The sequence below is a fragment of the Capra hircus genome, chromosome 14, assembly GCF_001704415.2.
Source record: "Capra hircus breed San Clemente chromosome 14, ASM170441v1, whole genome shotgun sequence".
Taxonomy (NCBI): Eukaryota; Metazoa; Chordata; class Mammalia; order Artiodactyla; family Bovidae; genus Capra; species Capra hircus.
This window is the reverse complement of record NC_030821.1, coordinates 94,387,057-94,415,022: the sequence shown is the minus strand read 5'-3', so window position 1 is coordinate 94,415,022 and position 27,966 is coordinate 94,387,057. Positions and strand designations below refer to the sequence as shown.

The following is a 27,966-nucleotide window of genomic DNA, read 5'->3' as shown; positions in this document are numbered from 1 at the left end:
AACTGGGACCATTCTGTTGACTAATACTGGCTGTAGGCACTGCAGTTTCTGGTGCATTTCATCGATCTGCTGAGCATACTTCTCAGATGGAACGCTTTTGCTGGGATTCAGAAAGCTATAGTGGATCAGACTGGCAGCAGACCACCAAACAGTGACTGTGATCTTTTTTTTTTTTTTTTTTTTTGGTTAAAGTTTGGCTTTGGAAAGTGTTTTGGAGCTTTTTCTCAGTTCGACCACTAAGGTGGACACTGCTGATTGTCATATAAAATCCACTTTTCATCACATGTCACAGTTCAATCAAGAAATGGTTCGTTGTTGTTGTGTAGAATAAGAGAAGATGATACTTCAAAATGATAATTTTTTGTCAGCTCATGAGGCACCCACTTATGGAGCTTTTTCATCTTTCCAATTTGCTTCAAATACCAAATGAGGGTAGAATGGCTAACGCTGAATTCTTTGGCAACTCCTCCTGTGGTTGTAAGGGGATCAGCTTTGATGATTGCTTAATTGGCCATTGTCAACTTCTGATGGCGAGCCACTGTGCTCCTCATCTTCAAGTCTCTCCTCTCCTTTGCAAAATTTCTTGAATGACCACTGCACTGTATGTTTTTTAGCACTTCCTAGGCAGAGAGTGAAAAAGTTGGCTTAAAGCTCAACATTCAGAAAACGAAGATCATGGCATCCGGTCCCAGCACTTCATGGGAAATAGATGGAGAAACAGTGGAAATAGTGTCACACTTTATTTGGGGGGGCTCCAAAATCACTGCAGATGGTGACTGCAGCCATGAAATTAAAAGACGCTTACTCCTTGGAAGGAAAGTTATGACCAACCTAGATAGCATGTTGAAAAGCAGACACATTACTTTGCCAACAAAGGTCCGTCTACTCAAGGCTATGGTTTTCCCAGTGGTCATGTATGGATGCGAGAGTTGGACTGTGAAGAAAGCTGAGCACCGAAGAATTGATGCTTTTGAACTGTGGTGTTGGAGAAGACTCTTGAGAGTCCGTTGGACTGCAAGGAGATCCAACCAGTCCATTCTGAAGGAGATCAGCCCTGGGACTTCTTTGGAAGGAATGATGCTAAAGCTGAAACTCCAGTACTTTGGCCACCTCATGCAAAGAGTTGACTCATTGGAAAAGACTCTGATGCTGGGAAGGATTGAGGGCAGGAGAAGGGGATGACCGAGGATGAGATGGCTGGATGGCATCACTGACTTGATGGACGCGAGTCTGAGTGAACTCCGGGAGTTGGTGATGGACAGGGAGGCCTGGCATGCTGCGATTCATGGGGTCACAAACAGTCGGACACGACTGAGTGACTGAACTGAACTGAACTGGGCCAAATGTGTTGTTGATGTTGTAAGTTGTCTCCACTGCTTTACAACCATTTGAATTCAAATAAAAACACATCACTGGAAATTTTGCTTTTTTGTCTAACATCATTTCAATAGTGTAAAATAAATATAAAATAAACAGCAAGTAATAAGTCATTAGCAAAAAAAGACAAAGTGAGAAATGTGCATTAAAATGATATATAACAATCATATTTATTTAAGAATGTATTCTAATATCAAACGGCAAAGTTCAACAATGCAAAATTGCAATTATTTTTGCAGCAATCTAATAATATTACAAAAAAAGTAAAAGCAAAAATTCTCACATTCTTACCTCAGTTCAGTTCAGTTCAGTTCAGTCGCTCAGTCGTGTCCGACTCTTTGTGACCCCATGAATCGCAGCACGCCAGGCCTCCCTGTCCATCACCAACTCCCGGAGTTCACTCAGATTCGCGTCCATCAAGTCAGTGATGCCACCCAGCCATCTCATCCTCTGTCGTCCCTTTCTTCACGTCTTCTTAATGGAAACGTGAAAGTGAAAGTCACTCACTCTTGTCCAACTCTTTGCAACCCCATAGAATATACAGTCCATGGTATTCTCCAGGCCAGAATACTGGAGTGAGTAGCTGTTCCCTTTCCCAGGGGAACTTCCCAACCCAGGGATCGAACCCAGATCTCCCCAAAATTACTAATAGTTAACTATATAGGGAAGGAGGGGACAGGATAGATAAGAGGGGATTGCAAACTAGATTTTTCAGAATGTACACTAACCATAATATTTTTAAAATGTACTTTGTAAGTTATTGTTATATTCTAAATAGCTTGTCAGTAATGATTTTCATTTCTTACTTTGCCTGAATATTATTTAGTAGGGTGGTATAATATCTCCTTATTTATTAATTTATCCATCCAGGGGAACCAGTATGTAGTTACTGTTTCCAGATGCTCCTAAGGATTAGAAGACTGTCCTCAACTGTTCAGAACACAGCCTTTATTGCATTCGTTTCCTACATGATTGCTTCTAGTCTGAATGATTTAATATCACCTTACTAGTTCATTCTCCTCATTTTGACCACTTTTTTCTAACTATCTATGAGGTACATTTTGATATTATTATTTGGTACAAAAAAAAACATGCTTTGTTACATTTTTCATTATACAGAGATTACATTTTGAGAACTGAAGATTACATGAAGTGAAGAACAGAGATTCTCAATGAGAAATTACAAAACCAGACACTCCCTGGTGGTTTAGTGGTTAGGATTTGGCGCTTTCACCACCCCGGCCTGGGTTTGATTCCCCATCAGGGAAGCCTGTCTTCAAGATTTCCTGTTGGCTCGGATGGTAAAGAATGTGGGAGATCTGGGTTCTATCCCTGGGTTGGGAAGATCCCCTGGAGGAGAAAATGGCAACCCACTCCATTATTCCTGCCTGGAGAATTCCATGGACAGGCTACAATCCATGGGGTTGCAAAGAGCTGGAAACGACTGAGCATCTAATACTTTCACTCACACACTTTATGGACTGAACCCAAATACTCTCAGAATGGTCATTCCAGGGATAAGCAAGAGAAAATGAAAGCAAGTGCAGAAAGTTCAAATAACTCGTATTCGGTCACACCACTAGGAAATATTAGAGCCAGTATTCAAGTCATGCTCTCTCTCCCACCAGTCAGAGTCAAATCAGCAAGCTTTAGAGGTATAAAATGATGGAACTGATTCACCTTGGCAGATTCAGCTAAATCCTAAAAAGCTTGCAATTCTGTTTTGAAGCTGACACGGATCAGCTACTAAAACTCAAAGTTCACCAAGTGTAGGAAACAATGTGCATTCTCTGTATAAGACTGCAAATGACTATATTTCCAAAATAAAACTAAATCAGAAATAAACTTTGCCATCCAGATGGGAATGCCAAAGGAATTTTTCATGACCTTGCCTTTCTCAAGTATGTCTTGACCTAATAATTAACTACCACAAACCAGCCTTGTGGCTAACTCATGCTACAGGTAGGAGTCTGAAATTTTTCAGGGATAGAATTTGAGACCTCAAGTTGGATGCATTCTGAAGAGAATGGCTCAAGGAAATATATTAATAATTTATAAAAAGATGAAATTATATCTATACTATGCCCAGCTTAAAAAATTAACCCCAGGTGGTTCAAGAATTTTAAAGTTATGGTAGAAACTTGAGCATTCTTAATGGAAAGTATAGAGAATGTCTTTAGACCTCAGGGCAGAGCAGGACTTAAGAAAGACACAATGAACTTACCTTAAAGACTGATAAATCTGACTATATTAAAATTATGAACTGTATTCCTCAAAAACACCTTAAAAAAGGTGAAAAGACAATTTAAACTAGAAGACATTCCCAGTATACATGATTGAAAAATAATTAGTAAGATTGAGGGAGAATATATGAAAAGGAGAACTTACTCATATTACTTTATATCCTCAAGGCTTTTTTTTTTTACAATATGCATGTATTATTATGTTCATTTAAAAAATTAAACTGAAATAAAAGTATTCAGTAAAGCTAGATTCAACATCTCCTCTTGGATTACTGTTAAGGCCTAGATGATGCAGATGAGGGAATTCAGTACATTAATACCATCCCCCTTACGTGAATAATCAACATCTTTCATTAAAAAGATGTAAAAAAAAAAAACAAAAAAACACATCCTAACTAATTGTAACTATACAGTCGTTTGTACAGCCGATGCTATCTATACAACAATTACCAAACAATACTTGTAGAAATGCACTATGGAAAGAACAGGAACATGCGCGGGCTACTCACACAACCTTCAGGACAATAATTTCCTGTGGGGAGAGAGGAAAGGTCTCTAGTGGCATCTGTTTTAAAGAAGAGAGAAGGCAAATGCGGGAAATATTAACATCTTGTTAAATGAGGCGAGGGGAGGGGGTACATGAGCATTAAACAACTTTTTAAACTGTGAGAAATCTTCACAATTTAAAATTTTAACTAAAATTAAGAACACTGAGAATACATGTTCATCAGTACTCGCTGTTTGAGGATGTTGGAAGTAAACGACTGTTGTCTCCACTTGCTACATCTCTTGGAACGACCATGTCTGAAGACTGCATTTTAGACACGATGCACTTGTAGAAATGATTCTGAAGCGGCAACAAACCAGAGTCAGAATATAAGAGAGAAGATACGGATTCCAGGAGCCCGCCCGCGGTCTGGCTCGACCGGGCCTGGACTGGACCCCACTTCATGCAATCACACGATCCGGAACTACGGACGCCTCGTTTCGGCCGTTATTCGCCTGGCGGCGCCTCCTAGAGCCTCCAGGGCTCCACGGTGAGACGACGCTAGGGGACCGCGCGGCGCATATGGGGGAGCCCCAGGCGCCCGAATACCGGCTGAAATCCGCGCCCCTGGGCCGCGCTGTGGCTGGGCGCATGCGCACCGGAGGGGGCGGGGCCGGCCGGGAGCAGTAAAGGGCCCAGGCTTCGCGCCTCCCCGAGTCCCGCCAGAGCTGCTCTTCTCGCCTGTGGTTGGAGCATGGTCGACGACGCTGGCGACTCCGAGGCCCGCGGGGACAGGCTGCTGGGGTTCCCGCTTCCCTCGCCACGGGTTCGCATCCGGCCGTGGTGGTTTCCTGCGCAGGATTTGAGGAATCCGCTGGTGTTCTTCCTGGAGGCGTGGCTGGCCGACTCGATCTTTGGTGTGCGACCCTGGGCCTAGCGGGCCTCTCAGAGCGGTCGAGGGCCCCGAGCCGCGCCGGGTCCCAGGCCGTCACGTCCCTTCGTGGCCAGCGTGTCTTGCCCCTCACCCGCACTCTTCTCCGGCTTTCCTTTCGTTTTCAGGCCCAGACCGAGCCTTGGTTCCAGAAATGGAGTGGATGAGCCAGGCCCTGCTGATGGTGGACGCTGTTGACGCTAGGAACATGGTCGAAGTCACCATTTTCGCGCGGCCAGCAGTCCAGCGTCAGGTGAAGAGCGTGCTTCTGAGCCAGGCGTCAGTGCACCGGGAGCGGCGCGCCCGAGGTGAGGGGCTTGGCACACACGCCTGGGAGGAAGGCAGGGGGAACTGCCTGGCCTTACCTGACTTCCTTCCAGCCTCTCGTCTTCCCAAAACTCCTTGCAGTGTCCCAACTCCATTTTGCTGGTGATCCCTGGGCCTCCCTTGAGAGAGGAGTCCAAGCAGGACCCTGAGAAAGCAAAGCTGAGATGTACATTCAGACACCTACCTGCAGGTGTCTCCGTCAGCCCACTAATTTCAGATCCTAGGTTCAGAGCTTCCAGCCTGAGAAATGATACTGCCAGCACACCCCTTCCCCCTTGGAGGAGGAGTTTGAAACCCAGCATTTTTCCTTATCCAGCTGAGAAGATGGAACAACTCGAGGAATTCCTGAAGGCCCAGGCACCCGGTCCCCAGGTGCCCCAGCATCCTGTTGCATGAATGTTGTCTGGAGCGTGAGAACAGTCCTGCTTCTGCTGCTAATGTTCAAGAGAAGCAAATATCCTTAAATCTCTCCCTTTTTCCCCTCTGTGTCTTGATGAAGTATAGTGGTTTGATTATTTTGCTTCAAACCTGAGTTTGTGCCATTCTAGTTAATAAATGAATTTCATTTTTGTCCGAAGGCATAAAGATCTTTGCTTACTCAAAATTAAGCAAATTTATAAAAGACTGTTCATTCATGTCTTGATGTGAGAGGTGGGTAAAAGGCTATTAGGTGATGGGTTTCTTTTTTTTTTTTTTTTTCTTAGTTGTTACCATTTTGAAGCTATTAACCCTTTTATGATTTTTTATGGTCAGACTCAGGCCCTTACATGCAGAGGCCAGAAATGCAGGGTCAATCAGCTTTGAGTTTCTTTTGCATGACTTGTTCTCAAACTTTAAGAATCATCTTGAGAACTTTCTGCAGCACAGCTTCCTCAGCCCCTTCTGCACTGATTCTGAGTCAGTACATCAGGCCTGTGAATTTGCATTTCTGACAAGCTCTTAGGTAATGCCAATGCTTCTCCTATGAGGCTCTCACTTTTAAGCTAGTATTTGGCTTCAGAATAGCACTCAGTGTGCCATGTGTTTTCTTAGAATGGAGTCTCTGACCTCAAACATGGGAGGGCATTTCAACATGCAAGCTGAGGTGATCAGCATTCCTCTCTTCTGCTGGGGCTATAATTCACCAGAGGAGCCAGGGTCCAGGGCAGCTGGTACACTGAGTGGTGTCCTTCCAGCCAGCTGTCTCCCCAGCTGTCTCCCCACTTCCTCCCCAAGCAGGTGTCCTGCATGGGCTGAGTTGTTTTTCTGTTACCTATACAGTGATGTGACCAGTCTGTGCAAAACAGTCCCAACCCCATGCTGCTTCCACTTTCAGGAAGCAGAATTGTTGGAGGAATGATTGCCAAGAGCTCCATGGTTTCAGACACAAAGTTGGAATTAATTAATTTAGCTCTGGCAGTTTCTTCACCCCTTGGCAGTAAGGGATAGTAGCACTTCGCAAGGATTTTAAGCACACACAAATCTTGGGCTTCCCAGGTGGGACAGTGGTAAAGAATCTGCGTGCCAGTGCAGGAGACACAAGAGACACCTGTTTCGTCCCTGGGTTGGGAAGGAACAATGGCAATGGCAATATTGGAACAATAGCAAATGGCAATCTAGTATTCTTGCCTGGAAAATTCCATGGACAGAGAAGCCTGGCACTCCACAGTCTATGGGGTCACAAAGAGTTGGACACAACAGCCCTCCCCCCATACACATACACATACACACATATGCAGGCATTAACTTTACTCTTAGTAAAGTCTTCTTTTATCCACACTCAGAGTCTGCAGTGAACCTTCTTTTATAAGCATATAATAGACTGCAGCCATTAGATTAAAAGACACTTGATCCTTGGAAGGTAAGCTATGACAGCCTAGACAGCATACTAAAAAGCAGAGACATCATTTTGCCAACCAAGGTCTGTATAGTCAGAACTGTGATTTTCCAGTAGTCATGTACAGATGTGAGAGGTGGACCATAAAAAAAGGCTGAGTACTGAAGAACTGATGCTTTTGAATTGTGCTGGAGAAGATTCTTGAGAATCAGCTGGACTACAAGGAGATAAAACCAGTCAATCCTAAAGGAAATCAACCCTGCATGTTTATTGGAAGGACTGATGGCTGAAGCTCTAATACTTCACTACCTGATGTGAAGACCAACTCATTGGAAAAGGCCCTGATTCTTGGAAAGATTGAAGGTGAAAGAAGAAGGTGGCAGAGAATGAGATAGATAGCATCACTGATTCAGTGTACATGAATTTGAGCAATCACTCGAGATAGTGGAGGACAGAGGAGCCTGGCATGCCACAGTCCGTGGAGTCTCAAAGAGTTGGACATGACTTAGTGACTGAACAACAACACAAATCTTTGATTACAAGTGATACTGAACATTATTCTACTTTGCTTCACATTTTTTGTTAAAAGCTTTTTACATTTTTCTATATTCTTTCCTGTCATTACTTCTTTCAACTCTGAAGATAAAGGTTTTTATTATCTGTATAAGCTTTTATAACAAATAATGGTCCATTAAAACCAATATTGTCCACCCTTTTGCTGCTCAAGTTTTTTGCATACAAAAATTTTATTGTATGTAGTTAAACCAATTACTATTTTCTGTGTGATTTTCCCCTCATCCTCACCTTTTACAGTTAAGCTTAGAAGTGCTGACTTTTTCTCCTTTTGTAGAAATTTGATCAATACTCCTACAGGTATTTATTAGTGGGATTTTTATAAAAACTTTTGGATGTATTTTGAGTATTCAACATTTAGAGGAAGAAGGTTATGCTTTAAACTTATTCCAATTTTCCAAAAATTATCCAAAACTAAGTTACGAAATGATCCTGTTCTCTATTCTTTATACACATTGACATGTTGAAGTCCTAACCCCAGTACCTCAGAATGTGACTCTGTTTGAAATAGGGTCTTTAAAGAGGTTATTAAGGTTAAATGAGGTCATCTGTGGGCCAGTATGACTTTTATTAATAAGAGGAAATACAGATACAGGTATGTGTATGACCAAAGGAAAGATCAGGTGAGGCCACAGCAAGAAGGCAGCCATCTCTGTAAGCCAAGGAGAGGGGCCTCAGAAGAAACCAAACCTTCTGACACCTTGAGCTTGGGCTTATAGCCTCCAGAAATACTCATTTTATTTGAAAAAATAACTATCTGTTGTTTAAGCCACCTTGTCTGTTATTTTGTGATGGTAGCCCTAGCAAAATACTACAATATTCAATATCTAAAAAGAGTAGTTGGCTCTGTCATTCTAATTTTCAGAACTTGGAAGTAATTCTAGTTATATATGTATTGATAAGAGATTGCGTCACATATCAGACCTTGTGGTAAGTATAGGATGTTTGCAGCCTCAGTAAATTGCTGAGGTCACGCAGCTAGGATGTGGTGATGCGTGAGATGTGAACCAAAACGTTGATTCTAGTATCTCACATCTCTATTATATTTTTCTCCATGGTTGAATTTAGTCCCATTCTCTTTGTGTGCATGCGTGTTTTAAGAGGAGTTAGAATACACTTAATTTGTTAAGAATCCATAGTATTTGTTACTCTATTAAGGGACAAGACAATTTTTTTTCTACATGTTGCCAGAATGGAAATACCTACTAGTACCATGTTCAAAAATAGCATTGTTGATTTTTCTGTTGACAAACATACTTACATCCTCAATATTTTTAAATAAGGTGATATATAAAGTATTAAAGTAATTACAAAATCTCACTGTTCATATAGTCCCTTTAAGAAGTTTTCTATTACTCCAAATATTTTTCTGTAATGTTAGTAAACATTTTATTGATGTAGAGCATTCTATTCATACCAAAGCCATGTATATCCACAGTGTGAAAAGATTCATCAAACAGAACACATCCATTAAGCCAGTAGTCAGAGGGGAAAAAGGCATTAGTTACACTCCAGAAGCCCCTGCTTGCATCCTCCCCAAGGATAACTACTGTTGTGACAACTATAATTGGACTCATTGTAAGACTTGTTCATGTTGCCAGCAGTTATATTTCCATTGTATGAATAAACCTTAACTTTAGTTTTCCATCCTGTTGATATATACTTTGATTGTTTCCCATTTGAACTTATAACAAATAGAGCTACTATGAAAATTGTACATAACTGGGCGCATACATATGTGCATTTCTACTGAGTATATATCTAGGATTGAAATTGCCTGGTGATAGGGTGTGTGTAAGTTCAAGTTGTCAAGGTGACTGGACCAATTTCCATTCCTTTCAGCAATGTATGAGACTTCCAGTCGCTCTACATCTTTGTCAACAATTTTTATTTTAGAGAATTTAGGTATTAGTGCTATTGAACTGCAATTTTTAAAAATGCACTTAGTTGGTTACATAATATAAAAATGTGAGTGTACAATTTACTTTCTTTTTTAACAAACTTTTGAGTTGTGCCACCATAAACACAGGCCAGCTTGGGAACTTTTCCATCACTTTACAAAGTCTGTCATCACTCCTGCCTCCAGCTCCAGGCAGTCTGCTGTCTGTCTCCACTAAGTCACATTTTCTGGACATTTAAGTATTGATAGAATAATATTCTATATAGTCTTCTGCATCTGTCTTTATCTAGTTGGAATATTTTTGCTTTTTGAGTGGGGGATTTAGCCCATTCTGCTGCTGCTGCTGCTGCTAAATCGCTTCAGTCGTGTCCGACTCTGTGCGACCCCATAGACGGAAGCCCACCAGATTCCCCCATCCCTGGGATTCTCCAGGCAAGAACACTGGAGTGGGTTGCCATTTCCTTCTCCAATGCATGAAAGTGAAAAGTGAAAGTGAAGTCGCTCAGTTGTGTCCGACTCTTCGCAACCCCATGGACTGTAGCCTACCAGGCTCCTCCGACCATGGGATTTTCCAGGCAAGAGTACTGGAGTGGGTTGCCATTGCCTTCTCCGATTCTACTTTAATGTAATTATCAATATGGTTGGATTTGTCTGCCATTTTGCTTTGTTTCCTATCATGTCTTTTTTGTTCTTTTCCTCTTTCATTATTTTATGTTAGATAAATTTTTATTTATCATTTTAACAATACTTTAAAGAGATTTTCCCCCTCTGTTTTACCTTAGGGATTATAAAAATATTAACTTATTACGTCCTGCTTCACATTAATGCAAAGGGTGGAAGGAGGAAGGAAAAACAGCTGAATAAGTGAAGACACTATATTTTGGGCTAGCAAAGTCCAGGGTTGCACATTTGTGGTCGGTCTTCTCAGAACTCAGTGCAATTCCAGTTATAATCACAACTACCTTTTTAGGTGCTGAGGCTATAAGATGAGAGGCTTTTTTAGAGTCTGATTTTACATGTGCTTCAGAAGGACCTGAGAAGGCTGTAATAAAGTTTTTCCTTAGGGTCTAGTGAAAACTTCTGATGCTGTATGTAAATAGTGAAAATATATATTAAACTGAAGCATACAGGTGGACATAACAGAAATAACCTGTCACTTATGCTCCATAGCTATATTCCCAAGATTTCCAGAGAATGCATAAACAGCTGACATTGTAAATTTTGATAGCTCTAGTGAGCCCACTGAAAGACACCCTCCACACTAAATGATTCGCTACCAACCTGTTTGCACTGCCCCTAAAGTGTGCAAGCAGGATTCACTGTTCTCAAACAATCTGCTTTTATCTTTTTCTCTCTCACAAATCCTGTTGTTTTTTGGTTCTTCCTCATGGTTAGATCTAGGTTGTGTATTTTTGACAAAACTATTGGGTAAATTATACTGTGTCTTTCACAGTGCCTCACATCAGGAAGCACATGTTTGGTTTCCACTGTTAATAGTGATATTTTAAGACGCCTTGTTTTGATCAAAAGTGTGGAGTTAAGGAATTCTGATAAGGGAAATAGTGAAACAGCGCCAACCTCCTACAGCCGAGCAGGAGGGCCTGGCAAGGCTGTTATGTGAGCGCCATGGCTAGCTAGGCGTTTTCCAGTCTGTCAACAGCGAAACTTTTTGTTTGGTGCCTCTAGTCAGCCTGTTCAAAACCTGTTTAGGCTTTTTTTTTTTTTTTTTTTTTACTAACCCTGTCATTTTACTTGCAGAAATGTGCAAGTCACTGTTTCCAGAATTCTTCAGGATTAAAAAAAAAAAACTTTTTAGAATTTAAGTAGAGTTGATTTAAAATATTATGTCAGTTTTAGATGTACAACATAGTGGTTCAGTAGTTTTACAGCTTATACTCCACGTAAAGTTATTACAAAATAATGGCTATATATTCCTGTATTGCACAAGAAGAGACTCTTGTTGCCTATCAATTGTATACATAGTAGTTTGTATCTCTCAGTTATATTCCCCTATCTTGCCCATCCCCTTATCTCATCCTCATTGGTAACCACTAGTTTGTTCTCTATATCTGTAAGTCTATTTCTGTTTTGTTATATATATTAGTTTATTTTTTAGATTCCATATACAAGTGATCACAGTATTTGTTTTTCTCTGACTTAACTCACTAAGCATAATACTCTAGGTCCATCCATGTTGTTGCAAGTGACAATTTCATTCTTATGGCTAAGTAATATATCATTGTGTATGTTTGTACCACATCTTCTTTATTCATTCTTCTGTTGTTGGACAATTAGGCTGCTTCCATATCTTGGCTACTCTAAATAGTGCTGCTGTGAACACTGATGTTGGTGGATCTCCAGTTAGGAGGATTGAAGGATGCAAGTAGAAATTAAAGGCAGCAGTTTGTAATTGAGTAATTTGGGAAATTCATCAACCACTAAGGGGAGGGCTAAATGAAACTGTAACCATCCTCAGGAAAATCAAGCTGCTAGAAGGAGAAAAAAAGGTGTATACAATTATGTAAAGTCCAAGTTAAACTGTTGAAAAGTGTGTACTACTTAGAGTTGGAGGGGAGGGGAGGAGGGGAATAAAGAATGAGTCTTAATTCTTCTCTCATGTAGCCTCCGTTGGACCTTTCAGTCTGTATTGAGTCTTAAATGTTTAGGGCTCACTCAGCTTTGGCTTCCCTTGGCTCTTCTGAAAATAGTTAATAACCTATTTATAAATTCAGCTTTGCATCTTTATTCCCTCATAAACCAAAAGCTTATTTAAAATTGGAGTGGTCATTAGTAGTGACTAGAGGGTCTATGACAGACATACCACTGCCTGCTCTTTAAAATTGGGTTTCCTTGTATTTTTAAAATGAAAATTTCATAGCACCAAATTGATTCGTGTTTTGATTCGTGTTTTTTTTTTTTTATCCTAAAACCCAGCTGTTAACAGTTTACTTCTAGTGAGGGGACCAGCATCCCAGTAGGCAGCCAGAAACGGGAAGCCAATCTGATTAGAGGTGTTGTATACCTTAAATTTACACAGTGTAACAGGTCAAGTTACATGTTGAAAAAGCAAGAGTGTTCCAGAAAAACATCTATTTCTGCTTTATTGACTATGCCAAAGCCTTTGACTCTGTGGATCACAATCAACTGTGGAAAATTCTGAAAGAGATGGGAATACCAGACCACCTGAACTGCCTCTTGAGAAATCTGTATGCAGGTCAGAAAGCAACAGTTAGAACTGGACATGGAACAACAGACTGGTTCCAAATAGGAAAAGGAGTACTTCAAGGCTGTATATTGTCACCCTGCTTATTTAACTTCTATGCAGAGTACATCATGAGAAATGCTGGGCTGGAAGAAGCACAAGCTGGAATCAAGATTGCCGAAGAAATATCAATAACCTCCGATATGCAGATGACACCACCCTTATGGCAGAAAGTGAAAGAGGAGTGGAAAAAGTTGGCTTAAAGCTCAACATTCAGAAAACGAAGATCATGGCATCTGGTCCCATCACTTCTTGGGAAATAGATGGGGAAACAGTGGAAACAGTGTCAGACTTTATTTTGGGGGGACTCCAAAATCACTGCAGATGGTGATTGCAGCCATGAAATTTAAAGACTCCTTGGAAGGAAAGTTATGACCAACCTAGATAGCATATTGAAAAGCAGAGGCATTACTTTGCCAACAAAGGTCCGTCTAGTCAAGTCTATGGTTTTTGCAGTGGTCATGTATGGATGTGAGAGTTGGACTGTGAAGAAAGCTAAGCTCAGAAGAATTGATGCTTTTGAACTGTGGTGTTGGAGAAAACTCTTGAGAGTCCCTTGGACTGCAAGGAGATCCAACCAGTCCATTCTAAAGGAGATCAGCCCTCGGTGTTCTTTGGAAGGACTGATGCTAAAGCTGAAGCTCCAGTACTTTGGCCACCTCATGCGAAGAGTTGACTCATTGGAAAAGACCCTGATGCTGGGAGGGATTAGGGGCAGGAGGAGAAGGGGACGACAGAGGATGAGATGGCTGGATGGCAACCCGGGCCTCACAGCTGGGTTGAAACCAAGATTTCCCGTCCCATGTCACTTCAAGTGGAAACATCGCAGGCTTGGAAGGTTTTCCCATGAGGGCAGACTCGCCGACCCTGTAGGTACCTCACCTTGCAAAGCCCGGTGCTCACGGTGAGGGAGCACCGGGGAAGCTCCTGACCAAGGCGGGAGAGATTGAGGCCCCAGGCGGGTGGAAAACTAAAAGCTCTCACCTGTGTATGGGTAGGGGTCCTCCCAGGTGGTGCTAGCGGTAAAGAACCCGCCTGCCAATCAGAAGACGTCAGAGATGCGGGTTGGATCGCAGGGTGGGAAAGATCCCCTAGTGAAGAGCATAGCAACCACCTCCAGCATTCATGTCTGGAGAATTCCATGGAATGAGGAGGCTACAGTCCGCAGGATAGTAAAGAGTCAGACAAGACTGAAGAGACTTAGCACGCATGCATCTAGATCGGAAGCAGTCCAGAGTGATAGCTGCTGCTGCAGAAAGGTGCTTCCCCTCCACATCTCTCTGCCAGTTATTAACAACAGACGTTAGGGAAATTTGATTCTTTATTAGAACTCTTCAGATTAGTGTTTGCAAACCTTTAACAGGGAGTGGCGGGGACCAGGGAAACCAAAAATCAAAAACGCACACCATTCTTTTCTCAGCTTCTGCAGCAGAACGGGACTTAGGAGAACAGGGTTCCAGAAGGGGCTTTCACTTGGACCTTGCCTGGCTCTCTTGCTTCTGAGCGCGGAACGCCTTCAGAAACTCGTATCTGGATCCTGCGTAACTTCGAGGAAGCTCTGGGTTCCGGCTTCCCGGGCTGCGCCGGGGGACCACTGGGTGGCCGCCTCGCGGGCTGCGCCGGGGGACCGCTGAGTGGCCGCCTCGCGGGCTGCGCCGGGGGACCGCTGGGTGGCCGCCTCGCGGGCTGCGCCGGGGGACCGCTGGGTGGCCGCCTCGCGGGCTGCGCCGGGGGACCGCTGGGTGGCCGCCTCGCGGGCTGCGCCGGGGGACCGCTGGGTGGCCGCCTCGCGGGCTGCGCCGGGGGACCGCTGGGTGGCCGCCTCGCGGGCTGCGCCGGGGGACCGCTGGGTGGCCGCCTCGCGGGCTGCGCCGGGGGACCGCTGGGTGGCCGCCTCGCGGGCTGCGCCGGGGGACCGCTGGGTGGCCGCCTCGCGGGCTGCGCCGGGGGACCGCTGGGTGGCCGCCTCGCGGACTGCGCCGGGGGACCGCTGGGTCCCAGTCTCCTGGACTTTCTCGGGTGACAACTGGGTCGCCGCCAGCTGGATTGCGCTGGGGGATCGCTGGGTCCCAGCCTCTCGGGCAGCGCTGGGGGATCGCTGGGTCCAGGCCTCTTGGGCAGCTCTGGGGGATCGCTGGGTCCCGGTCTCCTGGACTTTCTCGGGTGACAACTGCGTCGCCGCCTGCTGGATTGCGCTGGGGGATCGCTGGGTCCCGGCCTCTCGGACAGCTCTGGGGGATCGCTGGGTCCCGGTCTCCTGGACTTTCTCGGGTGACAACTGCGTCGCCGCCTCCTGGATTGCGGTGGGGGATCGCTGAGTCCCAGCCTCTCGGGCAGCGCTGGGGGATCGCTGGGTCCCCGTCTCCCGGGCTTTCCCGGGTGACAGCTGTATCGCCGCCTGCTGGATTGCGCTAGGGGATCGCTGTGTCCCGGCCTCCTGGACTGCGTCTGGGGACTGCTGGGTGGCCGCCTCCCGGGCAGGAGCCTTCTCAGAGCCTGGAAGAAGAGCAAAGAGAGGAAGTCGCACCTGTGTCCCATGCGTCCCACAAAGGGGGTTATCCGTTCGGGCTGCAGGGCTAGGGATCCGAAATCTGAGAACAGGAGGTCAGTTCGCTCTTCTAGATCCCTTGCAAAGAGGAAACCCTCTCCCAGGAGAACTAAAAGGATGAGACCACTGCCCAGGCACAGCCGGGAAGCATCAAGACTTCTCCCAAGAACCCGGGGCCTGCCTAGGGTGCCTTTCATGGTTCCCATCCGCGTACTTCGCGCCCGGAGCTGACGGTGATAGTCAGCCAAGTTCATGATCATCTTGGATACATCCTGCTGGTAATAAGGCCGGCCAAATATCAAGATTTCAGCCTCGCCGTTCGGGTCCCACTGATGAACGTGAAGCAGGGTCTGTGACACACACTCGACGTGCGGGATGTGTTCTCCACCCCGGCCTGCGCAGGAAGCAAAGACGTCGTTAGCAGCGGGGGCGGGAGCGGAGGCAGCAGCAGGGGCGCTGGAAGGCAGCCCGGGCCGCAGGAGAGGCCTGCTGAGGACGCGGCCACCCCAGGGCCGAGAGGCGGCCTTGGCTTCCCTTCTCGCGCCCACTCACCGAAGATCGCTTCCACCAGCCAGGCCTCCAGGTGAACTGCCTTCGGGCTCTTCAGGTACTCGGAATGAAACCAGTAGGGCCGCTTGGTGAGGTTACCAAGTACCTCGAAGAGCGTCCCTTCTCGCTGCTCCAGCTGAACGAGCGTCGGAAACCGCCAAGGAGCAGCCATGCTGTGGTCGGCCCGCCGCACAGCGCAAGAGCAGCCGGCGCTCCAGCATTTCTAGGGCCTTTGGCCGGTGACGCCCCACCCCCCGCCCTTCTCATTGGCTCGCAGGCCTCGCCTCGCAAACCCGCAGCTGCTGCTGCTTCCCGGCGGGCTTCCTAGGGCTCACGCCCGGGCGGCGCTTAAGCCTCCCTCTTCTCTGCGCGCCCCGAGGGCGGCCACGTCCCGGAAGCTGCTGAAGCCGTAACGGTGGACTCAGGCTGGGACAGTCCCAGAGATGTTAGGGAAGAGCCCACATCGGGACGATCTCTTTCAGAGGCGCGAATCCGTATTTGCAGAGATCCAGGTGCATTTTGGGGGGCTTCCTTGGTGGCTCAGCTGGTAAATAATCCGTCTGCAATGCGGAGACTTGGGTTCGATACCTGGGTTGGGAAGATCCCCCGGAGAAGGGAAAGGCTACCCACTCCACTATCGTAGCCTGGAGAATTCCATGGAGTCGCAGAGTCGGACACTACTGAGCGACTTTCACTTTCAGGTGCATTTTTTCGTGGCTCAGAAGGTAAAGAATGTGCCTGCAATGCGGGAGACTCGGGTTTGATCCCTGGGTTGGCAAGATCCTCTGGGGAAAGGAATGACAACCCACTCCGGTGTCTTTGCCTGGAGAATTCCATGGACAGAGGAGCCTGGTGGGCTACAGTCCATGGGGTCACAAAGTGTTAGATAGATCTTCGTGACTGCGTAGGCACACGCAGGTGCATTTCAGACAGTTCTAAGTGGACCAGTTTAGCATTCGTGAGGGGTTGGAATAACTTTTTAATGGAAAAATCTAATTAAAGACATCGGAGAAACAAAAATCTGAAGGAATGTAAAAGGTATTCAGAGGCCAAAGTAAGCCCCCCACTTCCTCCTGAACCCTGTCCCTCCCCAGATGCCACCGAATTTCCAGCTTCTGCCTTAACTTTTGAGAGATTGCTGAACACACCCAACAGTGCATGGTCCACGTGGTTTGGTTCCCAGAGGAAAATCCCTTGAAACTAACACTAGTATACCTCCATTTCTTGATTTTTTGGTCCAGCTTAAAGCATTACCTATTAACCACTACTCGGGAAGGTGAAGCTACACAGCTTTGCCATCAGTAACACATTAGTCATTCAGTCGAGTCCAACTCTTTGTGACCCCATGGACTGTAGCCCACCAGGCTCCTCTGTCCATGGACTTCTCCAGGCAAGAATACTGGAGTGGGTTGCCATTTCCTTCTCTAGGGGATCTTCCCAAGCCAGGGATGGAACTCACTTCTCCCACACTGTAGGCAGACTCTTTACCCACTGAGCCACCAGGGAAGCCCTTCCCATCAGTAGTTGGGGTATCGTGCTCAGATCCAGTGGCTGGAGGTCCTCGGGATTCAGGTAGCCTCCTTCTTGTATGCTCCGTGGGAGTTCTGAGGCCAAAGAAGTCCATGAGAAATTCACAGGTGTCTGACAGGGTCTAAAGTCTTGAGACCTAAGCTGAATATGAACTCAGAGCTAAAGAAGGGCAAAATCCATTCCAAGGGGGTCAAGGGATAGAGTTAGAAACTTCTGTGGGAAGGCAGAGCAGCTAAGTGAGCATATAACTGAAACCCGGGGATCTGGGCTCCATAGCCATCTTCTCTGGAGGTTATGGAATCATTCACACAGCAACTAGGAACTGACATGTGAGGTCCTATGAATCTCACCTACAAGAATACAGTTCAGGAAGCATCCCCATGAAAATCTCTGGCGTGCATTCTCTTTCAGTATCAAAATGCTATAGGATGATATTTGTATTCCTTAATTGGCTTACAAGGGTACTGTCAGTTCTGTGTATGTTATTGTCACCTCTGTGTGTGTGTGTGTGTGTGTGTGTGTGTGTCTTGAGATCTTTTACTTCTTTGAAGTTTCAGAATCGGGTATAGGAATGTTTAAGAGAATTGAAACCATAGTATTAGTCCTTGTATTAAATAATAGCCTCTCATTTATGTAAAATCCTAGAATATGCAAGCTAATCTATAGTGATAGAAGTCAGAGCGTGATTGCCTAGGGATGGGGTAAAAAGGGGAAGGGACTGGAAAGAGACACTAGGGTAGCCTCCTAGTGTTGGAATGATGCAATGGGCATTATGTTGATTACAGTGGTGGTTTCACTGGATGTGTCTATATGTCAAAATTGGTCCAATTCTTCACATTTAAATATAAGCAGTTTAGGACATCCCTGGTGGCCTAGTGATTAAGAGTCTACCTGCCAATTCCGGGGACATGGGTTTGATCCCTGCTGCAGGAAGATTCCACATACAGCTAAGCTCCTGCACCACAACTCTCCCATTCCAGCTCTAGAGCCCATGAGCTGCTCATGACTAGAGAAAGCCCACAGGCAGCAATGTAGATGCACTGAAGCCAAAAAGAAATAAATAAATAAAGTATAAGCAGTTTTTTTTTTTTACTTTAGTTAATCTCCAGTGGTTTTAAAAAAGGAAGGAATCCATATATCGGGATAGCAAAAAAGATCATCTGGCTTTTCTGTAACATCTTATGTAAAAATCTGAATGAAATTTTTCACCAGCCCAATACATAGTGTTTTATGTTTCTGTAATATTTTAGATAATTTAACATATTAGACAGATGATTTTGTAATTCCAATTTAAAATATATAATTAATGGGTTTATATGTGTGACTTTAAAATGAAGTCCTAGTTTATAGTCAATATACTAATGTTTTATGTATTTGATTTGTAGAAACTAGTAATTCAGAAAGTGAAAGTGTTAGTTGCTCAGTTGTGTCCAACTCTTTGTGACTCCATGAACTATACCCTTCCAGTCTCCTCTACATGGAATTCTCCTGGCAACAATACTGGAGTGGGTAGCCATTTCCTTCTCCAGGGGATCTTCCCGACCCAAAAGTTCTTGTTATTTGATTACGTTGCAATCATTTTGCCATGTATGAGGATGTTTAGTTGATTAAATTTGTCACTGATGCCTTATTTCATTCAGAAGCCATTCAACATAACTGTTAAAACTTTCTAAGCTCATAAATATCATAGTAAGTTTTGAAAATAGAACAAAAGATTAAGAAGGACTGGTGGTTTGGTTTTTCAGTTCAGTTCAGTTCAGTCGCTCAGTCATGTCCGACTCTTTGCGACCCCATGAATCGCAGCACGCCAGGCCTCCCTGTCCATCACCATCTCCCGGAGTTCACTCAGACTCACGTCCATCGAGTCCGTGATGCCATCCAGCCATCTCATCCTCTGTCGTCCCCTTCTCCTCCTGCCCCCAATCCCTCCCAGCATCAGAGTCTTTTCCAATGAGTCAACTCTTCGCATGAGGTGGCCAGAGTACTGGAGTTTCAGCTTTAGCATCATTCCTTCCAAAGAAATCCCAGGGTTGATCTCCTTCAGAATGGACTGGTTGGATCTCCTTGCAGTCCAAGGGACTCTCAAGAGTCTTCTCCAACACCACAGTTCAAACGCATCAATTCTTCAGCACTCAGCCTTCTTCACAGTCCAATTCTCACATCCATACGTGACCACAGGAAAAACCATAACCTTGACTACACGGACCTTAGTCAGCAAGTTAATGTCTCTGCTTTTGAATATACTATCTACGTTGGTCATAACTTTCCTTCCAAGGAGTAAGCATCTTTTAATTTCATGGCTGCAGTCACCATCTGCAGTGATTTTGAAGCCCAAAAAAATAAAGTCTGACCCTGTTTCTACTGTTTCCCCATCTATTTCCCATGAAGTGATGGGACCAGATGCCATGATCTTCATTTTCTGAATGTTGAGCTTTAAGCCAACTTTTTCGCTCTCCTCTTTCACTTTCATCAAGAGGTTTTTTAGCTCCTCTTCACTTTCTGCCATAAGGGTGGTGTCATCTGCATATCTGAGGTTACTGATATTTCTCCTGGCAAACTTGATTCCAGCTTGTGTTTCTTCCAGTCCAGCGTTTCTCATGATGTACTCTGCATAGATGTTAAATAAGCAGGGTGACAATATACAGCCTTGACGTACTCCTTTTCCTATTTGGAACCAGTCTGTTGTTCCATGTCCAGTTCTAACTGTTGCTTCCTGACCTGCATATAGGTTTCTCAAGAGGCAGTTCAGGTGGTCTGGTATTCCCATCTCTTTCAGAATTTTCCACAGTTGATTGTGATCCACAGAGTCAAAGGCTTTGGCATAGTCAAGAAAGCAGAAATAGATGTTTTTCAGGAACTCTTTTGCTTTTTCCATGATCCAGCGGATGTTGGCCATTTGATCTCTGGTTCTTCTGCCTTTTCTAAAACCAGCGTGAACATCAGGGAGTTCACAGGTCACGTATTGCTGAAGCCTGGTTTGGAGAATTTTGAGCATTACTTTACTAGCATGTGAGATGAGTGCAATTGTGTGGTAGTTTGAGCATTCTTTGGCATTGCCTTTCTTTGGGATTGGAATGAAAACTGACCTTTTCCAGTCCTGTGGCCACTGCTGAGTTTTCCAAATTTGCTGGCATATTGAATGCAGTACTTTCACAGCATCATCTTTCAGGATTTGAAACAGCTCAACTGGAATTACATCCCCTCCGCTAACTTTGTTCATAGTGATGCTTTCTAAGGCCCACTTGACTTCACATTCCAAGATGTCTGGCTCTAGATTAGTGATCACATCATCATGATTATCTGGGTCGTGAAGATCTTTTTGTACAGTTCTTCCTTGTATTCTTGCCACCTCTTCATAATTTGAAAAAATATTAATTTTCAAAGAAGTTTTTAAATTAGAAATTAGAAATTTCTAATTTTCTAAACACTCCTTTGGGTGCACAGAATTCACTCCCACAGAAATCACTCAGTAACTTTTACTCTGGTCCTCCATCTTACCTGCACACATCAGACCTGGTATCCTGACGATTCACTATACAATTCTGTTAGATCCGTATGCAAGTCTATATTACTGCGGCCTTATAAACAATATTCATAGCTATATAGAGTTCATTGCAATTTCTAGCAACAAGTTTTGTTTTTATTGATGTTATGAATTGAATTTTTGTTCAAATACTACTTTTGCTTTTTTCAAATGCTTATTTCTCTATATGCTCCTTCTTTATTCCCAAACTCTCCCCAACTGTGTGTCTCCCCGGTACTTCCAGGCCCTTTATTGATTCATCCTGACAGTATTGCTCCTCCAGTCTTTTTTTCGCAAATTTGAAGTGTAGCTGATGTAAAATGTATAAGGTACAGGTATACAATGTAGTGATTCACAATGTTTAAAGATTCTACCCAGCTCCTGCAGACTTAACCAATTTTATCTAAGCCAGCTGCTCTCTGGGACCTGCTGTGGATTACTTACCACCTACTGTTGGACCCCATGACTTACTTTTTGCTGTTTTTGTTTATTTTCATATTTTATAGCAGTATTGATAGCATTCAGGCAAAAGTATTAAACTGATATACATATGATCATCTTCAAGATGATCCTCATGATATCTAGTGTAAATTATCTCTTTCTTTCTATTTTTCTACTGTTTCTGATTACCTCCCAGGATTCTGGGGATGAGCTAACTGAATTCGAAGAAGGAAGCAGATAATCATAAGCAAGCTGAAGAAAGAAACAGACACTTGCAAGCTGATAATGAGACTGAAATATGAAGTGGAAGTATTCAAAATAATTGTGGTAGTAGAAGCTGGTGTCTAATGTTCTGGGTTAGTTAAAATGAGAAATACATTTTTCAGGTAGAGTTTAAGAGCAATGGGCAACAAAAAGATATAAAAACAGCTTTCAAGTGAATTTTTGAAATGAGATGTTTTACTTCATGGAACAAAGGGAAAGGTGATTTAGCATTTAGGAGTTCTCTTGGAAGCCTCACAGCTGGCAAATTTCTCCCTATAATGTTTCTAGATATAATATTGCAGTTCCTTGTAATTCTCAATGGCCATCTGAGTATTTGCCAGATAGATTGCTTCATTCTGAAGTTCTTGAATATTGTACCTAGATGTGAAATATGTCATTTTTTAAGTTATTGTTCATTGTCTCCTCAGTTTGGGGATTCCAGTTTGGGTTAAAATATTAGTTTTAGAATTTTGGAGAGTAAAAGGATTAACCCCTTTCTTTGCTCTTCACTACCAGCCTTGGTGAAATACTTGGGAGTGTTTCTGTGTCCAGGGTGTGGGTGGATTTGGAGAAAGTGGGGGAGGTCAGGTAAGGTTGGGGAACTTGGACTCAGCTGCAGGCTACACGGGGCTCCCTGGCTGCATTCACCTTGAGAACCCCGAGTTTCCCCCACCAAGTACAGGATCTTTGAGACAATGGTTTCATTATTTTAGTTCTCTTCAGAGAGAGACATCCTTACATTCTGATGAAGCAAATAAATCCTCTGTCATTTCCTGATGAAGAGTGCATGTCTGAAAATATTGTCATTCTATCTGCCCAGTTAATAGGACATCTGGCTATATAACTTCTTGGGTGGAAATCATTTTTCCCTCAAAATCTCATTCTTTGCTTCATTGTCCCCTAGCTTCCAGTGGTGTTTTTGAGATGTTTAGGCCTTTCTGATTTTAATCTTTGGGAAATACTTTAAAATTATTTTGTTCATCGTTTTTCCCCTTTTGTTTTCTAGAATTCCCGTTATTCAAAAGTTGGCTTCGAGACCCCAGTGCTCCCTCTAAAAAAAAAAGTTTTATCCCTTTTCTTTACACTGTTTTTGGTTGCCTGGTAAGCACTAAAACACTACTTGGAAGTGGGAGCGTGCGGGTTTTTCTCCACTGGACCTGCACTGAGGGTGATGTGCGGGCTCCTTGGATTTTCCTGCCAGGTTCACCACTGAGTGGGCTGTCCTGGGTTCCTTGGAGTGTCCCACCACTCACACTGAGTCCCTGCACTTAGAGCCAGTGTCCCAGACAATTTTCGAGGTGAATGTGAAGACAGGCCACAGTATTCATGACCATCGACTTGGCTGGCCCCGGAACCCCTACCTCCGTCACACAGAGCAGGGGGGTGAGGGGGTGGCTCCGGCTAGCAGTGTGGCCAAGGGAGGGAGGGGACAGGAATCGGTCCCCAGCCAGAGCCCACTCCCAGCCTGAACAAGCAGGCCTGCAGAACCCCGGGGGTCCCCTGGGCGGGACACTGCTGGCCGCAGGGAGACTGAGGGACCAACCTGATTCTGGTGATGCTTCTGGGCCAGTGTGGCCACCGAGTTCTCTTGCTGCATCTCTGTCTCTTGAACTGGTCCTTAGGGGCGTGTATTTATTTCCCTCCTCGTTTGAGACCGGAGGAAAACACTTCTCAGGTAAGTTTTGCAGTGCGCAGGCAGGACACGTTTTTCTGTGTTTCTCTCACCTTAGCAGCAGGTGGTGCTAGTGGTAAAGAACCCACCTGCAAACGCAGGAGACGCAGGAGTCCTGGGTTCGATCACTGGGTGAGGAAGATCTCCTGGTGGAGGGCATGGCAACCCACTCCAGTATTCTTGCTTGGAGAGTCCTATGGACAGAGGAGCCTGGTGGACTCCTGGGGTGGCGAAGGGCTGGAGAAGACTGAGCAACTGAGCGTGCACTGTTAGTAGCAGGACCAGCCTAGAGTGGGTAGAGACTTCACAGAGTCCAAGGCCATGAGAAGGGTGGACTTTGACTGAACTTGAGACATACCAGCGGAAAGAAGCTCTCTGCTGCACCGTCTGTATTACGGTTCCTATATGTTAGATACACAGCACCTTTAGCCCACTCATTTAGATGGGGGCAGCTTAAGAAAAACTCAAGAGAAAGACACAGATAAACAGTTCCAAATAATTTGAACATTTCAAGGAACCTGTTTAAAAATTTAGGAGACCTGGTAATTATGATATAGATCTACATTTATAGGGATGTAAAAAATATATATGTTTGTAGTCTAGTAAGTGAAAAAAAAAGGAAGTTGTGAAACAACATGTATACTATTACTGATATTAAATAGACATAATTAATGCAAATAAACAAGAAAAAAAACAAAACAAACCCTAATGCTCCCTCCCCTTTAGGTTTCCACTCAAATGCAAGGCTCTATGAAGCATTCTCAGGACACAGTACTAGTGATCGCTCCCTCCTTTCCCCTGTTTTACATACTATGTTTAGCAACATGTTATCTCTTTCTCACCACTAAAAACTTAAACTCCACACGGATGAGCATCCTGGTCTCTCTTATCCCTATTGTGTCCCCAGTGTAGAGCAGGCACTCATCTGCAAGCACCACGAGGACACGAATCTTTGTTTGTTTGTTCACTGATGCAGCCTTAACATCTCGAATAGCATCTGCATGGAGGAGGCACTGGGTCTGTATTTGTTGAAGAACACACGTCCCAAATGGCAGTTTCCTCCAAATCTGGTGTGTTGCACCTATTGTTAACAGGACTTCTCTGAGTGGAGAAGACATCTATTTGTGCTTGGTTAAATTCCAAGGGTACTGTTACTAATTATATGCAATAAGACTTAATATTGCCTCAAAATTAAGCAACTGCTTCCATAGCTATTAAAATAGAATTTATTAATTTAGGTAAGTGTTACTGAAACTTTAAATGTCTTAACATTAATATATATAATCAAATTTTCATAGATTTTTCATTAAAATATCAAATCGAACATAAATGTGTTTTCAATGCTTAAAAAGCAGATTACAAACAAATCAGGATGGTTGTAAGGTTTATTATCACAACTATACTTAAATATATTTTCATGCACCCATGAAGTTAAATAAGTTTCATGCAGCCATGAAATTAAAAGATGCTTGCTCCTTGAAAGAAACGCTATGACAAACCTAGACAACATATTAAAAAACAGAGACATTGCTTGGGCGACGAAGGTCCATCTAGTCAAAGCTATAGTTTTTCCAGTAGTCATGTATGAATGTGAGTTGGACTATAAAGAAAGCAGAGTGCCAAAGAATTGATGCTTTTGAACTGTGATGTTGGAGAAGACACTTGAGAGTCCCTTGGAAGGCAAGGGGATCAAATCAGTCAATCCTAAAGGAAATCAGTCCTGAATATTCATTGGAAGGAATGATTCTGAAGCTGAAGCTCCAGTACTTTGGCTACCTGATGAGAACAACTGACCCATTGGAAAAGATCCTGATGCTGGGAAAGATTGAAGGCAGGAGGAGAAGGGGGTGACAGAGGATGAGATGGTTGGATGGAGATTATAATGTGGGTAGGTAAAGTCATGAGTATGGACAGAACTCCCTAGGGTGAATGAGGCAGAGAGGGGAAAAAGGAAAGAGAATGGGAGACCAAGAAAAGCATCAAGTCAGGAGTGTCAAGAAGGAGCAGAAGAAAATCAGTAAAACAGGATAAGAAATGTGAAAAGGAGTGTTGGATTAGATACACAGGGGCCAATAGGAAACTATCTAGAGCAATACTGTCCAATTGAAACATAATGTGTGACACGTAATTTCTAATTTTTTCATGACTACAGTACAAAGAAATGTGAAATAAATGTTAATATATTTCATTTAGGTCAGCATATTTAAAGTATCATTTTAACATGTAACCAATATAAATTACTAATGAGATATTTTGCTTACATTGTACAGTGCAGGTCTAGAGAGAATGAATTCCACTGAAATGCAGAGGCAGGTGCCATAAAGCATTAAGGAGTTAGTGTGCTTCACAGGAGTGTGAATTGTTTTTCGGAGGAATTTGGGGAAAAGGAAGGCTGTAGCCTGGGTTACAGGTGGAATGGGAGATGAGTTGAAAGCTGACTATTTTAGGATGAAGCATGTTTCCAGACTGAGGAAAGAAGTCATGAGAGAAGAAAGGACTGTTGAAGCAGGTTCTGCAGAAGGAGCAGGGGGCAATTGGGTCAACTGTGATATAGGGTTTGGCTTTGGATGTGGTCAGGGAGATGTGGGAGGCAAAAAGACTAGTAGGAGAAAGGAAGCTGAGGAAATGCTTAGATGCCACCACTCTATGGGAGTCTCTTAAGATACGCCTTGTAATGGTTAGTTTCATGAATATACTTGGTTTGTCTATAGTGAAAAGTGAAGTCGCTCAGTCGTGTCCAACTCTTTGCAACCCCATGGACACCAGGCTCCTCCGTCCATGGGATTTTCTAGGCAAGAGTACTGGAGTGGGTTGCCATTTCCTTCTCCAGAGAACTTCCTGACCCAGGGATCGAACCCAGGTCTCCCACATTGTAGACAGACGCTTTCCGTCTGAGCCACCGCTTGATCTTAGCCAAAAGGCCAAGAAGCGATAGTATCCAGCTATTTATTTAAATACAAATGCAGTTGTTGCAGTGCAGGTATTCTGTAAGTGTGATTAACATCTACAATCAACGGATTTTAAGTAAACAAGAGTATCCTTGATAATGTGGATACCCTCCAGAGGAGAACAGGTTTCCCTGCAAAAGAAGGAATTCGGTCACATCAGCTCAATATTTCAATAATTTGTACATGTACAACTCAGTGGCATTGAATGTTTCCATTACAATGTTCTGTAATCTTCACCACCCAAAACTTTAATCATCCCCTGCCATCCTGCCCTACAGATTTCAGGCCTGCCAAATGCACAATCGCATAAGCCAATTCCTTGAAATAATCCTGTGTGTGTGTGTGTGTGTGTGTGTGTGTGTGTGTGTGTGTGTGTGTGTGTGTCCCCTTCTGGCTCTATTTCCCTGGAGAACCTGAACTGATGTGCCCCTTCACTAGACTGATGGCCTTACGTTCTCCAGCAACACCTTGTGCCTCCTGCTTCCTGCTGCTGCTGCTGATGCTAAGTCACGTCAGTCGTGTCCGACTCTGTGCAACCCCATAGACGGCAGTCCAACAGGCTCCTCGGGCCCTGGGATTCTCCAGGCAAGAACACTGGAGTGGATTGCCATTTCCTTCTCCAATGCATGACAGTGAAAAGTGAAAGTGAAGTTGCTCAGTCGTGTCCGACTCTTAGCGACCCCATGGACTGTAGCCCACCAGGCTCCTCCGTCCATGGGATTTTCCAGGCAAGAGTACTGGAGTGTGTTGCCATTGCCTTCTCCGCTCCTGCTTCCTAGTACCTGTGATACCACTTTGCAATTTCCTGCTTTGTCTTCCTTTCCGTCTTCAGGACAAAGACTGTCTTTAAGAACTATCTTTCAACAGCTCACAAAATGCCTGTCATAGTGGAGGCACTAACCGACTTTTTTGATTAGTGATGGAAGGGTTTTAATTTCTTCTATAAGGGAAGTAGTTTTCAGACTGTGAGTGAGGTCATGGGCGTAAATGAAGGGAAGTTTAGAAGGAACTGGAGCTTTTGTCCTCATCAAGTACCCAGTCTTGTCAAAGACTTGACTTCTTCTGAGAGAATCTTTTTCTTTTTTTCCTATGTAAATTTTATTTTTAAAATTGATTTATTGATTATAGTATTGACTTATAACATTATATAAGCTTCATGTGTACAATATTATTATTTCTTCTGCATACCCTAGAGTGTGCTGTGCTATGCTTACTTGCATTAGACTCTTTGTGACCCCTGCCAGGCTCCTCTTCCATGGGGATTCTCCAGGCAAGAATACTGGAGTGGGTTGCCGTGCCCCCCTCCAGGGGATCTTCCCAACCCAGGGATCGAAACCAGGTCTCCTGCATTGCAGGCAGATTCTTTACCATCTGAACCACCAGGGAAGCTCAAGAATACTGGAGTGGGTAGCCTATCCCTTCTCCAGGGGAACTTCCTGACCCAGGAATCGAACTGGGATCTCCTGCATTGCAGGCAGATTCTTTACCAGCTGAGCTACCACGGAAGCTCTGCCTTACAGTGTGCTCACCACCAAAATTTTAACTTCCATCTATCACCATACAGCTAGTCCCCTT

At 44.1% G+C, this 27,966-nt stretch overlaps 2 protein-coding genes across 2 annotated transcripts; one reads left to right on the top strand and one right to left on the bottom strand.

Annotated features, from left to right (window-relative positions):
• On the top strand, window positions 4,783-5,946 carry LOC102180236 (oocyte-expressed protein homolog). The gene is made up of 3 exons (XM_005688750.2): window positions 4,783-5,024; window positions 5,167-5,346; window positions 5,682-5,946. Exons 1-3 carry the CDS (start codon window positions 4,862-4,864, stop codon window positions 5,759-5,761), a joined length of 423 nt encoding a protein of 140 aa, XP_005688807.2. The 5' UTR covers window positions 4,783-4,861; the 3' UTR covers window positions 5,762-5,946.
• Window positions 14,433-16,185, bottom strand: KHDC3L (KH domain containing 3 like, subcortical maternal complex member). Its single transcript, XM_018058116.1, has 4 exons — window positions 16,017-16,185; window positions 15,679-15,858; window positions 15,360-15,412; window positions 14,433-15,206 (listed from the first exon to the last, which is right to left on the bottom strand). The coding sequence occupies exons 1-4, from the start codon at window positions 16,183-16,185 to the stop codon at window positions 14,433-14,435; spliced, it is 1,176 nt and encodes a 391-aa protein (XP_017913605.1).

What these genes read in the sequence shown, in the direction of transcription:
- KHDC3L (XM_018058116.1), bottom strand. Translation starts at nt 16,185, where the DNA reads ATGGCTGCTCCTTGGCGGTTTCCGACGCTCGTTCAGCTGGAGCAGCGA. An exon ending in GCTGGTGGAAGCGATCTTCG is followed by an intron (nt 15,859 to 16,016) that starts GTGAGTGGGCGC and finishes CTTCCTGCGCAG; the next exon opens with GCCGGGGTGGAGAACACATC. An exon ending in CCGTCAGCTCCGGGCGCGAA is followed by an intron (nt 15,413 to 15,678) that starts GTACGCGGATGG and finishes CTCTTCTTCCAG; the next exon opens with GCTCTGAGAAGGCTCCTGCC.
- LOC102180236 (XM_005688750.2), top strand. Translation starts at nt 4,862, where the DNA reads ATGGTCGACGACGCTGGCGACTCCGAGGCCCGCGGGGACAGGCTGCTG. An exon ending in GCTGGCCGACTCGATCTTTG is followed by an intron (nt 5,025 to 5,166) that starts GTGTGCGACCCT and finishes TTTCGTTTTCAG; the next exon opens with GCCCAGACCGAGCCTTGGTT. An exon ending in CCGGGAGCGGCGCGCCCGAG is followed by an intron (nt 5,347 to 5,681) that starts GTGAGGGGCTTG and finishes TTCCTTATCCAG; the next exon opens with CTGAGAAGATGGAACAACTC.